This window comes from Rana temporaria, chromosome 6 (genome assembly GCF_905171775.1).
Source record: "Rana temporaria chromosome 6, aRanTem1.1, whole genome shotgun sequence".
Classification (NCBI taxonomy): domain Eukaryota; kingdom Metazoa; phylum Chordata; class Amphibia; order Anura; family Ranidae; genus Rana; species Rana temporaria.
Window position 1 is genome coordinate 88,863,766 of NC_053494.1, and position 17,836 is coordinate 88,881,601.

The following is a 17,836-nucleotide window of genomic DNA, read 5'->3' on the forward strand; positions in this document are numbered from 1 at the left end:
TCGTCTTACGCAAGAAGGAAACATTTTTAAATTTCGACGCGGGAACGACTGCCGTACTTTATACAGCACATACGTGTGCTGTGTAAAGTTAGGGCACCTAAAACGACGACTAACTTTGCAAAAGGGAAACTAGACTAGCAGCGACGTAGCGAACGCGAAAAAAACGTTGTGGATCGCCGTAACTACTAATTTGCATACCCGACGCTGGTTTACGACGCAAACTCCCCCCAGCGGCGACCGCGGTATTGCATCCTAAAATCCGACAGTGTAAAACAATTACACCTGTCGGATCTAAGGGCTATCTATGCGTAACTGATTCTATGAATCAGTTGCATAGATACTCTGAGAGATACGACGGAGTATCTGAGATACTCCGTCGTATCTTGGCTGTGAATCTGGCCCAAAGGCTCCATTTGTGGGAGAAAAAAGGACATCATTTTTTTTTGGGTACAATGTCGCACAACTGCAAAATTGACAGTGCCACATCGCAAAAAAATGGCCTGTCATTAAGGGGATGAAGTGGTCAATTTCCTCAAAAATTGCGTTTGAAAAAACGCTGTGTAAATACCATGTGATATAAAAAAAATTGCAACAAATCACCATTTTATTCCCTGAGGTCTCTTAAAAAAAAAAAAATATATATATATATATATATATATATATATATAAAATATTTTGGGGTTATAAGTAATTTTCTAGCAAAAGAAATAGAGGGCCAGATTCACGTACAGCCGCGTAAAATTGTGCGGGCGTAACGTATCTGATTTACGTTACGCCTCCGCAACTTACACGGGCAAGTGCTGTATTCTCAAAGCACTTGCTCCGTAAGTTGCAGCGGCGTAGCAGGGGGGCGTGTTTTATGGAAAACTACTGTGACCCGACGTGATTGAAGTTTTTTGTGGAACGGCGCATGCGCCGTCCGTGGAATTTCCCAGTGTGCATTGCTCCAAAGTACGCAGCAAGGACGTCATTGGTTTCGACGTGAACGTAAATGACGTCCAGCCCCATTCACAGACGACTTACGCAAACAACGTAACTTTTTCAAATTTCGACACGGTAACGACGGCCATACTTAACATTGTTACGCCACACTTATGCCTCATATAGCAGGGGCAACTATACGCCGGGAAAAGCCTAACGTAAACGTTGTAACTTTACTGCGTCGGCCGCGCGTACGTTCGGGAATTCACGTATCTAGCTAATTTGCATACTCGACGCGGAATTCGACAGAAGCGCCACCTAGTGGTCAAAAAAAAATGCAGTTAAGATCCGATCTATGCGTAACTGATTCTAAGAATCAGGCGCATAGATACGACGGGTCGGATTCGGACTTACGACGGCGTACATGGCGCTGCGCCGTCGTAAGCCCTTTCAGAATCTGGCCCAGAGATTTAAACTTGTAAACACAAATTGCCAGAAAAGGCTTGGTCTTCAAGAAGATAATGCAATATATTGCAGCCTACCAAACCTCAGATGTTGATGCTCCATTAGTTTTATTTTGTCTTGCCTTCTTTATTTTAATCTGGCGATCTGGCCAGTAACACACTTCTTGTTTTAAAGGGGTTGTAAATCTTTGTGTTTTTTCACCTTAATGCATCCTTGAACCCTTGAACTCTCTGGCCTCCCCAAGCCTCCATTTTACTTACCTGAGCCCCAAATCTCCGTGGGCACGATCCCGCGTCGTTCTCTCAATGTTTGGACGGCTCCTCAATGGATAGATTGATAGCAGCGCAGCCATTGGCTCCCGCTGTTGTCAATCAAATCCAGTGACGCGCCTGCCGGGGACGAGTTATACACTCGACGGCTATGCACGCCAAGTGTATAACACAGGAGCACGCCCGCAAGGTAACCCCCTCGGGAGAGAGCTTCCCAGAGGGGGCAAGCTCTTGCAGGGTGGAGCCGAGACAGCCGCCGTGGGACCCCAGAAGAGGACGTTTGGGGCCACTCCGTGCAAAACTAACTGCACAGTGGAGGAAAGAATGACATGTTTGTTATTTACAAAAAAAAAAAAAAAAAATTGCTTTTAATGTCCCTTTAAGGCCAGTTCACACAGGAACGTGTGCCACGTTTCTGTACAATTCCTACACGTTCTTGTTCAATGTGATTTTTCAGCCCATTCATTTGAATAGGCTGCAAATAACACTGGAACATGCATGCACCCCACCAGATCACAAGGGCAGCGAGTTCCAACATGGTGTGGGGAACTTGCATTAAAAGTGCGTTTCCCGAACTGTGTTCTGATGTAATTCAGGTCTTAGTGTGGGTCCTTTCTGGATGGAGGAGAAACATATGAATAGCAGCACTGTCAGGCTTAGGAGAGGGGAGAGTTAAATGCACTAGCAAAGTTATCTGTTACAGAAACATCCTTTTTACTTTTGGGATAAAAGGTTTTACAAAAACAGCTCATCATTGTGAACACCCCTCACAGTGTTAAAAAGTTTCAACTGCCACTTTTGCTGGACAGCTTGGTCTGTTTAACCACTTCGCGCCCAGAGGCCCCATATGCTACAGGCATCATTCAGATATTGTTTTTTAGAGCCAGCGATTCTGTGCACCGTAAGAATGATCAAAGCGGCTGTTCTGCCGATTGATAGTTGATCGTTCTTACAGGCGGCGAGAGGGAACGTCTCCCCTTCCGCCACCCTCCGGTGCTTCTCCCGACTCATCACTGCGATCGGTGAGTCTGAGAACAGATCTGCCGGCCCCGGGTTCCTACCATAGTGATTTTCGGTGGACCAGATGGTCGCCGAGTCTCTATGATCGTTCGGAGGCCGGGCGCGATGTTATTTTTTTTGGGGGGGGGGGGGCTTTCCAGCCTAGTGGTGAGATGTGGGGTCTTATTGACCCCTCATCTCACTGTAAAGAGGTCCTGACATGTCATTTCTATTACAAGAGATGTTTACAATAATAATATAATAGTAATAGGAATAAAAGTGATCAAACATTGTCTTTTGTTTTTAAAAATAAGTGTCAAAACAAACAATTGTAAGTAAAATTAACAATAAATTTGTATTTATTTTTTAAAGTGCCGCTGTCCCTGTGTGCTCTCACGCAGAAACTAACGCATATGCAAGTCCCGCCCACATATGCAAACGGTGTTCAAACCACACATGTGAGGTGTCGCTGCGACCGTTAGAGCCAGAGCAATAATTCTAGCCCTAGCTCTCCTCTAACTCAAAACCAGTAAAAAAAATTAAAGCGTCACCTATGGGAATTTTTAAGTACAGAAGTTTGGCACCATTCCACGAGCGTGTGCAATTTTAAAGCGAAACATGTTAGGTATCTATTTACTCGGCGTAACTTCATCTTTCACATTATGGAAAAAAATTGGGATAACTTTACTGTTTTTTTTTGTTTTTTTTAAGCATGAAACATTGTTTTTTCCCCAAAAAAAAGTGTTTAAAAAATTGCTGCGCAAATACCGTGCGAGATAGAAAGTTGCAATGACCGCCATTGTATTCTCTAGGGTCGCTGTTGAAAAAACATATATAGGGCCAGATTCATGTAGAAATCCGGCGGTGTAACGTATCCCATTTACGTTACACCGCCGCAAGTTTTCAGCGTAAGTGCTTGATTCACAAAGCACTTGCCTGTAAACTTGCGGCGGCGTAGCGTAAAGCCGTCCGGCGCAAGCACGCCTAATTCAAATGGGGCGTGTATAATTTAAATTAGGCGCGTTCCCGCGCCGAACGTACTGCGCATGCTTCGTTTTGAAATTTCCCGCCGTGCTTTGCGCGTTTTGAACGGCGACGTGCGTTATGTACTTTTCGAATTCCCGGGCGACTTACGCAAAAAAAAAAAATTGAAATTTGACGCGGGAACGACGGCCATACTTTAACATGGGCTGTCTAATTTTACACCACCTAAATAGCAATCGCAACTTTACAACGGGAAAAGCCGAATAGCGACGACGTAAGAGAATGCGACGAACGCGCGTACCTTTGTGGATCGCCGTAAACAGCTAATTAGCATACCCGACGCGGAAAACGACGCAAACTCCACCCAGCGGGCGCCAAAGTATTGCATCCTAAGATCCGAAGTCATACGAAGCTGTACGCCTGTCGGATCTTAGCCAAATGCCGTCGTATCTTTGTTTGTGAATTCAAAATAAAGATACGACACGGCAAATTTGAAAGTACGCCGGAGTATCAGCAGATACTCCGGCGTACTTTTTCTGTGAATCTGGCCCATAGTGTTTAGGGGTTCTATGTAATTTTATAGCAAAAAAATCATGATTTTTACATATAGGAGCGAAGTGTCAGAATTGGTCTGGGCACGAAGTGGTTAAGGAAGTTGAAAAATAACAGACCTATTGGCTGGATCATCAGATGAAAGTAAAGAAAAAAAAAAGCCCAACACATTTAAGGGCTGGTAAACTGCAATATATTACATTTTTGCCTTTGGGTTTTATACTGCTTTTAAGAACATACTCATGCATAATATTTAATGCATTTTATTTAATGTTTTGTAAATGATGGCAGTTGGTATATTATAGATGTTCAGGCCTTGTTGGAGAGTCCTTCATGTTTCCCTGTACAGACCTTCTCAGTTGTTCCTCCACTTGTTTTGATAAGAGGATCGTTACTGTTGAGCCTGTTGTAATTTGCTATTGCTTGTCCCTCATAGGATTGGGTTTGGAGGTCCCAGTTGTCTAGGAATGAACTCTTCCATGTCCTTTTGATGATCGAATATGAAAATAGTGTTTCTGCCTTACCTGTAAAATACCTTTCTTGGAGTACATCACAGGACACAGGACCCTCAGGGCCAATATTGCCTGCTGACAAAACTGAGGCAATGCTGGGAATAAGAGGGTTATGCTAGGCAGTGCTAAGTTTTGTTATTGTCCAGTGTCAAATCACATGTAGGTGGAGCGTAATAAACTGGTCCAAAATATAAACCATTAGGTAGATTCACACACATAGGCCTAACTTAAGGGCGGCCTAGCCTAGCCTGTTTAGGCTACACCGTCGTAAATTAGTTAGGCTAGTAGTGATTCACAATCTACTTACCTGCTAATCTACGGCGGCGTAGCCTAAAACGAGCGGGCGTAAGGGTGCCTAATTCAAATTGCTTGGAGGGGGCGTGTTGTATGGAAATGAGGCTTGACCTGACGTTTTCTGACATTTTTTGACACTGCGCATGCGCAGGGCGACTACATTTCCCAGTGCGCATTGCGGCTAAGTACGCCGTACGGGCCTATTGATTTTGACGTGGACGTAAACGACTTAACTCCCGATTTGCGGACGACTTACGCAAACGACGCAAAAATTACGAACCTCGCGGCGGGAACGGCGGCCATACTTTAACATTGTTATTCCACCTCATTCGTGAATCGGCGTATGCCCTCATTTACATCATCTACGCCGGCCGCAATCGAAGCGCCATCTAGCGGCCATCAGAAACATTGCAAGCTAAGATAGAATGGCGCAAGCCGGCCTATCTTAGATTTGTTTAAGCGTATCTCTGTTTGAGAATACGCTTAAACAAACGCCGGCGTAGATTCAGAGTTAGGTCGGCTTATCTACTGATAAGCCGGCCTAACTCTTTGTGAATCTACCTACTTCTGTGTACAATTAAGAAAGGTAGATTTGCAGATTGCCGGTCACTACCACAATGTAAAGTTTTTCAGCTGCTAATGTAGCTGTGAACTTGTTTTAAACCTTTGATTGCCATGTCAGAGACGGCTAAGAAACATGGACATGGACAAAGTCATAGACAATTGAAGTTTTACATTTTTTTTCTGTTAAATTGTTACGTTATAGGCAATCCAAGAGTCAAAGATTCAAAACACATGTTGCTTATGGTATAAAAGGAAATTCTTATAACACTAGCATTCTGTTATTTAGGATGATAATATGGTAGCTACAGGGCCTTGAAAAAGTATTCATACCCCCTTGAAATTTTCCCCATTTTGTTCATGTGACAACCAAAAATGCAAATGTATTTTATTGAGATTTTATGTGATAGACCAACACACAGTGGCACATAATTGTGAAGTGAATAGGAAAATGCTTTTCAATTTAATTTTTACAGAATATGTGAAAAGAGTATGGGGGGGGGGGGCATTTTTCAGTATAAATACAGCTGTTCTGTGAAGCCCTCAGAGATTTGTCAGGGAACCTTAGTGAACAAACCGCATCATGAAGGATAAAGTTGTGTTAGCAGTTTAAAGCAGCGTTAGGTTATAAACAAATCTCCCAAGCTTTGAACATCTCATGGAACACTGTTCAATCCATCATCTGGAAATAGAAAGCGTATGGCATAACTGCAAACCTACCAAGACATGGCCGTCCACCTAAACTGACAGGCAGGGCAAGGAGAGCATTAAAGTGGATGTAAACCCACTGTCATCAAATTTTAATCATTAATACTGTTGAAATCTATAATGCTATACATGCCTCCTGCATGTATCTATATATTATAAATGTCATCCCCTCACCTGTCAGAAGCCCCGCAAAATTGCAGAATCTGCAGGCGGTTTTTTTCTCGGCGCTCGGTGGGCGGAGTCGTGACGTCACAGGACTCCTCCGCCCACCACTACACTCCTACGGCCAGCCAGCGTTGCGAGGACGAGTCTCGCGCCTGTTGAGACTGGCGTTCATGTGCATGAGTGACTGAGCGCGTTCTGTGAAGAAGCAGAGTGCGCTCACGGCCCCTGTCACTTCTGCACACATGTGTATGTCCAGGGACAGTCGGGGGATGATCGGTGCAGCAGGGACAGCTGTGAACACCATGATCCCCAATGCATGGTTTTCATCAGCCGCTTCTCCTTCTCTCCCTCCCGCGGCTTTCACCTGAAAAGCCATGTATGGGGGATTGCGGTGTTAACAGCTGTCCCTGCTGCACCAATTATCCCCGACTGTGCTCCGTGTCTGCCTCCTCCATCGCCCCCCCCCCCCTTCTACTCCCAACAAGCACGGTTTCTGCGCATATACAACAGTGTGTCCCGCGGCAGCACCAGCAACCACCCTCGCCCTGAACAACTTGGATTAGAGGGCTAAAAAAAACGGTGTGGCGCGGCAGCACCAGCAACCCATCCCCCCACCCAACAACTTTGATTTCAGGGGTAAAAAACACGGTGTCCCGCGACAGCACCAGCAACCCCCCGCTAAACACAGAGGGTAAAAAAATGGGGTCCCGCGGCAGCACCAGCAACCGGCCCCCCCACCGCCTCACCCCCCCAGCTCAACAACTTTGATAGAAGATATGCCCTCCACCCCCACTCTCCCTTGCAGTGGATGGCTTCCCTCTCCCGCAGGCTGCGAGGGGGGGGGGGGTGTCAGGATGAAGAGCGGAGAAAGGGGCCAGTTACCAGCCCCTTTCTTTTCTGAATGGGACACAGATAGCGTCATTACCGATCACTCTGTGTCCTGTGACCTGTAACCTGTGTGTTACTCTGCTTCAGTTTATGAATGGAGGGGAGACGCTGTCTTCTCTCCATTCATCATCTCTGCAGAGAAAAGGACTGGGGGATGAATGTCCTCTGTCCCTTTCCATGTCTCAAATGGGAGATGTCAGGGGTCTCTGTTTAGACCCCTGACATGTCACCAACGCCCCCAACAGGGCTGATTAAAATAAAAGAAAATAAATTGAAAAAATAAAACAACTGACACCACAACAGCCCCCCCTGTACCAACACAGTCCAGAGCCCCAAGACCACTGACACCGACCACAACCCCACTGACACTACCCCATTGATATCATCCACTGACACCAACTACTAGCCCACTGACACTGTCCACTACCCCACTGACATCATCCACTGACACCGACCACTGCTCCACCCCCCCACCCCCTTTCCCAAAAGCACTGTGAAAAAAAATATTTAAAAAATAAAACCCCACCCTCCCATCAATAGTACAAAAATAAATTGTAAAAAAATAGAATAAAATAAATTTAATTGTAGAAAATAATACAAATCCACTGGTACCAAAAAAACTTTAAAAAAATATATATATATATTAAATTGTAAAATACAAAATATTATCTGACACTATCCCGACACCATCCTGCACGTACTACCCACCACTGTACACTCCGCATTCCTGTGATTCGCACCGCATTGCTGTTTAGATCACATGCGATGTCTGTGCGATGCGATTTCAGCCATACAAACTGTATGGCTGAAATCGTATCACATTCGGACCAAACACGCACAGGATCTTTTTTTTGGTCTGCACCAGAATCGCATAGGTGTTCACACCTATGCAATCCGATTCATGTCCTAACTGTCAGTTCGCAGTGCGATATGCGAGCTGAAATGGGGGTGTCATTACTATTGTATGACGCTCCCCAGCAGTTCGCATATGGCAGTGTGAACTGTCATGCGAGTCAGGTGCGATGTAGTAACCCGCAGTGGATTTGCAGGGTTCCCGAATCGCACCAGTGTGAACAAGCCTCAAAGCATACAGCCTACAAATGTCACCTGACTGCTCCCACCAAGGCTCGGTTCACACTGGTGCGATTCGGGAACCCTGCAAATCCACTGCAGGTTACCACATCGCACCCGACTCGCACGGCAGTTCACACTGCCATATGCGAACTGCTGGGGAGTGTCATACAATGGTAATGACACCCTCATTTCAACTCACATATCGCACTGCAAACTGACAGTTAGGACATGAATTGGATTGCATAGGTGTGAACACCTATGCGATTCTGGTGCGGACCAAAAAAAGGGTCCTGTGCGTGTGGTCCAAACACTATCTGTATTGCTGAAATACACTCCACAGACATCGCATGTGATTTGCGCTGCGAATCACTTGCGATCTCGCACAGCGCACTAATATGAACCAGCCCTAAGCTCATTCAGCCTTACTGGGTGTAAGTATAAAAAGTGAGAAAAACACCCCTTCCCCACATCCTGGTAATATAAAGGAATGTTGCATCTGTGATCAGGTGACCTCAGACACACACTGCAATATAACAATAATAAGAAGATCACTCAAGCTTCTACTCTGCCCAGCTCTGACCAAATACATCTCCCCTAATCACTTGTCTATGTATATTCTGATGGCTGTTCACTGCAGCATACATTTCCTTGTCACACTGAACTGTGGATCACACCCCATATTATGAGAAACATCTAGTCAAAACACAGTAAATGCAGCCAATCCTGGGAGAGCTGGAGGGGAGAGGAGAGGAGGGGAGGGGGATGTGAATTGTGAACTTTTTACACAGGATGTGCATGTCTCCAGGCTAGTGCATGAGATATATAAATAACCTGTCACTCGAAGCAAGGGGGCAGAACGGACTTAGTTTTTTCTCTGTAAGCCGTTTTATTTCGCTGAACAATAAAAAGAGGATTGCTCAGAGCTGGATTAACTCTGTGTGGCAAGACTGAGCACAGATGATAGGAAATCGTATTCTCTACATTGTGACATCAAAAAAATATATAAAAAATCGGTTTTACATCCACTTTAATCAGAGAAGCAGCCAAAAGGCTCATGGTAACTCTGGAAGAGCTTCAGAGATCCACAGCTCAAGTGGCAGTATCTGTCCACAGGACAACTTTTATGCCTTGTACACACGATCGGAATTTCCGATGAAAAAAGTAATTCGGAATTATTTCATTGGATATTCTGATCGTGTGTATGCCCCATTTCTGTTGGAAATTCTGTTTGTCTGTATGGAATTCTGATGGAGACAAAAAACATGAAAGCTTGAAAACAATTTGACAAATGCTCGGAAGCATTGAACTTCATTATTCAGCGTCATGTTGTATGTCACCGCGTTTTCGACAGTCGGGATTTGGTGTGTCCGTGTGTATGCAAGACAGCTTGAGCAGAATTCCATCGGAAAAACATGTCAGAGTTTATTCCAATGGGAAATCCAAACGTGTGTATGGGCCAATTAGTTGTGCACTCCATAAATCTGGCCTTTATGGAAGAGTGGCAAGAAGAAAGCCATAGTTGAAAGAAAGACATAAAAAGTCCAGTTTTCAGTTTGCTATGTGTGGCGGAAAACCAAGACTGCACATCACCCTTAACACACCATCCTCACCAGTAAAAATGGTGGTGGCAGCATCATGTTGTGCAGATGCTTTTCTTCAGCGGGGACAGAGAAGCTGGTCAGAGTTGATGGGTAGATGGATTGAGCCAAATACAGGGCAATATTTTAGAAGAAAACCTGTTATGCCGCGTACACACTGTCGTTTTTTGTGATGAAAAAAAACCAAATTTTTTAAAAACCAAATTTAAAATGACCGTGTGTGGGGAAAACGTTGTTTTATGTCTTCTGGAAAACGACCAAAAAAAAATTCGAGCATGCTTAAATTTTTTATGTCGTTTTTCAAAACGTCGTTTTTTTGTGTCATAAAAAATCACTGTGTGTAGCTAAAACGACATTTTAAAACCCGCGCATGCTCAGAAGCAAGTTATGAAGCAAGCTTGAATGGAACAGAGTGCCGCCGTACGTGCTGAACGTAACCGCGCTTTGCTAGAGCATTTTGAAAAAACGATGGTGTGTAGGCAACGTCGTTTTTTAAAATGAAGTTTGAAAAACGTTGTTTTTTTTCATGAGAAAAAATTACGTTGCTGTTCACAGATGCTCTCCATCCAATATGACAGAGCTTGAGCTATTTTGCAAAGAAGAATGGGCAAAAAATGCACTCTAGATGTGCAAAGCTGGTAGAAACATCCCCAAAAAGACTTGCAGCTGTAATTACAGCAAAAGTTGGTTCTACAAAGTATTGACTCAGGGGGCTGAATACAAAATGCTTGCCACACTTTTCACATATTTGTTAAAAAAGAAAAAAAAAAAACTGAACAATTTAGTATTTTTCTTCCACTTCACAATTATGTGCCACTTTGTGTTGGTCTATCACATAAAATCACAATAAAATACAGTTAAGTTTTTGGTTGCAACATGACAAAATGTGGAAAAATTAAACGGGTATGAATACTTTTTCAAGGCACTGTATGCATGTATAACTGAGCTATCTAAGCATACATTAACATTATCACAAAATTGCTTTAAAAGCCAGGAACATACTCATACCATAAGAGAAATAACTGATCTCTCATATATGTATGTCAAGCTCTTAAACCCAATTTAGAATCCTAACCTTGGACTTAAGGCATTAGTGCAATTTATAGTCTAACATAAGGGATATAATAAAATGACATGCGGTACCTGTGCAGTAGACAGTCTTAGCAACTGTTGCCATAATGATGCTGGTGAAACCAGTGCCAGCCCCAAGCTCCAGTGCAGTACAACCTCTGAATAGATCTTGCTGGCTCAGAATGTAGTCAGCGAGAATGAAAGCTCCACGCCATATCTAAAAATGAATGATAACAGTAGCGGGTTTTTAAGAAATGTCTTTATCATTATTAGTTCCAATGCTAATTTGTTGTCTTTTCTCCTTGGATATAGTGAAGTTGGTACAAATCTCCATCAGGCGTTTATTGATGCATGTGAGCCTAATTGGGTAATCTCCCCTAGCTCCCTAACAGTGTAGCTGCTGACTTTTATTAAGGACACTTACCTGTCCTATTCGCCCGCGATGTCGGTCCCCCAACGGCGATTGCTGGCGATTGCTTAGTCCTGGCGCCTCCATCCTTACTAAGGGAAACAGGTAGTGTTTCCTACTGCGCATGCGCGACTCGCATGGCGCTTTGTGAATGAGCCGCTGCCTGCTGGGATACACACGGTTCCCAGAAGGCAGCGCGGCTCATTCACAAGAAGACACAGCGACGTAGGACGAGCCTGAAGATCCTCCGCGGTGGAAGAAGAGGCAGAAGAGCTACTTCCGCATAGCAACAGCCCTTTCAGGTGAGTATGTATGTATGTATGTATGTATGTATATATATATATATATATATATATATATATATATATATATATATATATATATATATATATATATATATATAGAAAAACGTCCATTTTTTTTTTATTATTATTTACTTTAGTTTTTTTAGTGCAAAGATAAAAAAAAAACGAGGGGAACTCCACTTTAAGGGACAGCACCTTGGAGAGAGCGTAGCTCAACCTCTTCACAGGAAACACTGCACAACACTTTTAAAAGCAGCTGCTTCCACCATGCCATCAGTTGTTACCAAGAAATTATCTGACATGCTGGAAGATATAAGCAGACAATTACCAAACCCCACAATTATATTTTACATGATAACCTAGGGAGGGAAGTGGGCTGCTGTCCCGAAAGGCTTGTAGAAATACCATCACTGGTAAGTCTAAGGTTTTCTCCCTTCGCCTTTCAGGACAGCACCTTGGAGAGAATAACCAAGAAACTTACTTCAGGGTGGGACCACTGCCTGTAAAACCTTCCGTGATGGTAGTAGAACATATCCCCGTCAAGCATTCCCTTCTTCCCATAAAGAAAATCACCCAATATTCCATGAGTAGGAATCTCTGGAATCGCCCAATAATCCACACATGAGCCAAAGCTTAATGCTGGAACAAGACACTTTTTAATTGTACAACACCTAGCTTATATGTGGTTACAAACTGTTAGGAACAATGACAATCTCCGCCCCCCCTCACACAGTGGGGGGCTTCAATACAGATACTTTGAAATAATGATATCTCCTTGAACTAATCCGTCTCTAGCCGGTTCGGCTCAGCGCTATGTTTAACATGACCTGATCAGACACATTCCTTTATCAATAGAATTCAATTAACATTTAGAACAATACACACTCACAGACCATCAGCATACACCTGACAGGCGACTGCTAACTTGAACAATACACAAAAGAGCGTCAATTAACTAAGAAGGGACATTAGAATTTATCAGTTAAAGAGTCATTCTACAATTAACCCTTTGTATGCCTCACTGTAGGATTCTCATGGATGTTCAAGCAGAATACAAAAAGTCACCTTTTACCTATAACACATTAAAATAGCAGGGAGAGAATTAAACTGAAGCATATAGGCAATTGCATAACAGTCCTTCACAATGGCCCCCCTTTTTCTCCCTGCTCCGGCAACTCGGTTGGACCTTTCCTGGTCCAGTAGGGTTGACGGGTTCAGAGCTTTTAGTCCGAGGTTAACTCCGTTTGACGTGACAATCCATCGGCATTCCCGTTTTGCTTGCCTGGGCGATAGTGAATCGTAAAGTCATAGGGCTGTAAAGCCAAGCTCCAGCGTAGCAAACAGGCGTTGTCCCCTGAAACCCGGTTAAGCCACACCAAGGGGTTGTGATCGGTGATGAGAGTGAAAGCCCGGCCATGAGGTAAGGTGTGAGCTTTTTGAGTGCCCATACCAAGGCCAAACACTCTTTTTCAATGGTGGCGTAACTGACCTCCCTTGGCAACAGCTTCCGACTCAGGTATGCCACCGGGTCGTCAGATCACACGCCGGTCAGTCCCCAAGTCTTTGTGCGATCTGCAGAGTCACCAGAAGTCAGTGTGAAGACGGCGGATGGGTCTGTGCGCCGCCGTCTAGGTGTCCCGCTATGGGAGGGGGCAGGTAATGGCTCTGAAGTGACAATCACAGGAGAATCATAAAAAGAAAAATTTATATTTGTTGAAATGCTGTAGCACTGGTGCTCAGAGTCCGGGGGGGGGGTGGGATCAGTGCCCCATAGGGTCAGCCACCACCTGCTCCCTCCGCAGCCGCCGGTTCTCCTCTTTGAGCTTCTCCAGCTCCATCTCCAGTTCATGGAGCCTGGGGTGGGGTCGGCCTGCTGTGACCTCAGGCGGTTGTTCTCCTCCTCCATGCGGCTTATGCACTTCTCCAGCTCCATGTACTCACAGATCAGCTCCTGCTTGCTCATGTCCTGCAGGCTCTCCACGTGGGCCTCCATCAGGAACTGGGTGGTGTTGTAAGGGGCCACCAGTTGGCCCTTGGCGAACATCTCGGCCTGCATCTTGGACGCCCGCTGCGACTCCCTCTCCTCCAGTCGCTTCTTCTCCTCCCAGGTCAGCTTGTTATATGGCTTCCAGGACCTCTTCTTCTTGGAGGGTAGCCGGCGGTGCCTCTTTCTGCCCAGCTCCCTCCAGGGCCCCTCCGGATCATGGCTGTCGCCCACCCGGCTGTCTCTTAATCCCTGGGCGGTTTTTCCGTTACCCATGACCAGCTGACAATGGTGTTCCCTGTTGTCCGTAATAACAGATTGTATCATGAGGGCTTCGTAAGGGGTGCCCAATGGTTCTTCCTGACCCAGCTCCTGGGGATCCCAAGCCGAGTATACACAATGGGCTGCTGCTGGTGGGCGGTACCCAGGTTGAGACCATTTTGACCTGGTGTTGTCGTTCATGGGGCAATTCTGCTTGAAGTGACCCAGCTGTTTGCACCGGAAGCAGCAGTGTTCGTTGTCCTCCTGGCGTGGATAGCGAGGGCTAGATGTCACCGGTCTGTTAGGAGGTTGGTATCTAGCGGCTGGTGGGTGTGAGGGCACCGTTGGCCGTGGAGGTTGTACCCGTGGTGTGACCTGGTTCGTCTTGAGAGTATCCGCATATTCATCTGCCAACTTAGCGGCCTCTGGTAGAGTCATGGGCCTGCGATCTCTCACCCAGTCTTTGACATCCGTCTGGATGTGATTGTAAAATTGCTCCAGGAGCATTAGTTGCAAAATGTCCTCTGCGGTGGTGGCCTGGCTGCTGTTAACCCAGTTAGAGGCCGACAGGGATAACTGGCATGCCCATTCCACGTAAGAGTCTTTCGTGGTTTTGCGTGAGTCCCTGAACTTCGTCGGTAGGACTCTGGGGTTACTGCATAACGAGCCAGGAGCACTTCTTTAACCCTGGCGTAGCTATGGATCTCCTGCTCTGGCACGGTCCGGAAAGCATCAGAAGCTTTGCCTGACAGTTTGCCTGACAATATTGAAACCCACTCTCCTCTAGCTATTCGGTGCAGGTTACATTGTCGCTCAAAATCTGCCAGGTAGTTATCAATTTCACAATCTTTTTCATCAAAAGCTTTAAAAGCGCTAAACGGAATCTTCCTTGTGTCTGCTGTGCTGTACTCACTGTTTGGAGAATGTGCGGCTGCTTGTTGGACTGCTGCCAGTTTTAACTGTAGCTCTGCGTCTCTTATTTGTTTAGCCTCCTTCGCTAACAGGTCCATCACTTTCAGCACCACATCCGCCATTGGGTTCGGACCGAACCATGCTAGCTTCTCTCTCATTACTTTGTTGGCCGGGGGCGATTCCTCCTCCTGAATCACTGGTGTCTACATCTCTTGTACTGCTGGCGTTGCTGCAACCAAGTTGTCCTGGTCTAGCTCCATTAATTCTGCTATGATGACCCGCTTAATTTTGTTGCTAGCAATCCTTCCATGAACTTCCCAGTGTCTGCTTGGAATCCTGGTGTAAAGGAAAGTAGAAGGGAAAATCCTGCTGCTGCCAACCAGTTGTGACGGTAGTAGAACATATCCCCGTCAAGCATTCCCTTCTTCCCATAAAGAAAATCACCCAATATTCCACGAGTAGGAATCTCTGGAATCGCCCAATAATCCACACATGAGCCAAAGCTTAATGCTGGAACAAGACACTTTTTAATGGTACAACACCTAGCTTATATGTGGTTACAAACTTTTAGGAACAATGACAATCTCCGCCCCCCTCACACAGTGGGGGGGCTTCAATACAGATACTTTGAAATAATGATATCTCCTTGAACTAATCAGTCTCTAGCCGGTTCGGCTCCGCGCATGTTTAACATGACCTGATCAGACACATTCCTTTATCAATAGAATTCAATTAACATTTAGAACAATACACACTCACAGACCATCAGCATACACCTGACAGGTGCCTGCTAACTTGAACAATACACAAAAGAGCGTCAATTAACTAAGAAGGGACATTAGAATTTAGCAGTTAAAGAGTCATTCTACAATTAACCCTTTGTATGCCTCACTGAAGGATTATCGTGGATGTTCAAGCAGAATTCAAAAAGTCACCTTTTACATATAACACATTAAAATAGCAGGGAGAGAATTAAACTGAAGCATATAGGCAATTGCATAAAAGTCCTTCACACCTCCCTACCAAAAGACTGGTCCGAGGCTGACAGTAGATCCAACCGGTAGTTTCTTATAAAGGTCGAGAAACTGGACCATGTGGCAGCCCTGCAAATTTGCTCAGGAGGTGCCCCCTGCCTTTTCTGCCCATGATGCCGCCACTGCTCAGGTAGAATGAGGTAAAATTCCCACTGGAGGTTCCAGACCTAAAGAGATGAATACCTCTTTAATGGCTTGTTTTAACCATCTTCCAAGGGTACTCTTGGAAGCCTCCCTTTGTGAGTACCTTCCATTAAGACAAAAAGTGAAGATGATTTCCTAACATTCTTTGTTATCTCCAGATTCTTTAGAAGGCACCTTCTGACATCCAGAGTGTGGAAGGCTTCTTCTCCTGGCCCTGAAGGTAAGGGGCAAAAGGTAGGTAGAATGACTCCTGTGTACGGTGAAAGACTGAGGAAACTTTCGTGGGAAGGCTGGATCTGTTCTTAAGACTACTCTATCCGGCAGACATCTCATAAAAGATTCTTTGATTGAAAGTGCTTGTATCTCGCTAATTCTACGGGCAGATGTCACTGCTACCAGCAGAATTGTTTTAAGTGTCAAAAATGTTAACAGTGTTTCTTCTATAGGTTCAAAAGGAGACTCAGTGAGTCCCTAAAGAACTAGGGATAAATCCCATTTGTGAAAACTAACAATAGGTCTAGGCCTTACTTTTGCCATATCCCTAAAAAAAGAATCATCAAATGGTTCCCTTGACAGGGTTTTTCCCCCCAAAAAATGATAAAGCAGCTACCTGCGTCTTGAGAGTACTTGTTGCTAAACCTTCTCCAATCCCTTTTGAAGAAATTCGAAAACCGAAATAGTGCTAAGGAAATTAAAGTTCTTGCTGGAACACCAGGTATTATAGATTTTTCATACTTTAAAGTAGATAGCCCTGGTGACTTTTTTCCTACTTGCAAGAAGGGTATTAATCGCTTACCGACGCCGCATTTTTACGCCAACAGAATGGCACGGGCAGGCAGATTGGCGTACAGATACGTCCCTTTAAATCTGCCACCCAGCAAGCGCCGTGTGCCTTGTGAGCGTGTTCGTGGGTCCCGGGAACTCAATGTTCCCAGGAGGCCCGCAATTGCGGTCGGCAAAGGCAGAACAGGGGGAGGGCGGCCCGCGATTGCAGTCGGCAAAGTCAGAACAGGGTGATCCCTTTGTAAACAAGGCATTCCACTATTCTGCCTAGTGACACTTTCACTGATAGCTGTCCCCCCTGATCGGGAACAGTCATCAGTGACGAGTCACGTGTAGCCACGCCCCCTAACAGTAAGAATCACCCCCTAGGGAACACTTAACCTCTACAGCGCCACCTAGTGGTTAACTTCACTGCCAGTGTTCTTTTCACAGTAACCAGTGCATTTTTATATCACTGATCGCTGTAAAAATTACAATGGTCACAAAAATGTGTCAAAAGTGTCCGCCATAATGTTGCAGTCATGATAAAAAAATATAAATAAATATGTAGAAGAATTGGTATCGGCCTAAACTGAGGAAAAAGCTTATTAACCACTTGAGCACCGAACTATTACGCTGGTCAAAGACCAGACCACTTTGTGTGATTTGGTACTGCGTCGCTTTAACTGACATTTGCGCGGTCGTGTGACATGGCTCCCAAACAAAATGGACGTCCTTTTTTTCAAACAAATAGAGCTTTCTTTTGGTGGCATTTGATCACCTCTGCGGTTTTTATTTTATGCGCTATAAATTTTTTGCTATAATAAATATCCCCCAAAAATATATAAAAAAACGTTTTTTCTGATAATCCCTTCTGCCTCAAGATTTGTTCTTTGGAAACCAGATCTGCCCTGATCGGCAATCTCCAGGGGGGTTTTGCTGAGAGATTCATCAAGGTGGAAAA

The 17,836-nt window shown here is 44.9% G+C and overlaps 1 protein-coding gene across 2 annotated transcripts in view; it reads right to left on the reverse strand.

Annotated features, from left to right (window-relative positions):
* METTL22 (methyltransferase like 22) overlaps positions 1 to 17,836 on the reverse strand; it is a 404,370-nt gene that overhangs the window by 192,882 nt on the left and 193,652 nt on the right. For both annotated transcript variants that reach the window (XM_040356983.1, XM_040356984.1), the window contains exon 5: positions 11,134 to 11,278. In XM_040356983.1, coding sequence (XP_040212917.1) covers positions 11,134 to 11,278 — 145 coding nt within the window. The remainder of the gene's footprint in view (positions 1 to 11,133; positions 11,279 to 17,836) is intronic.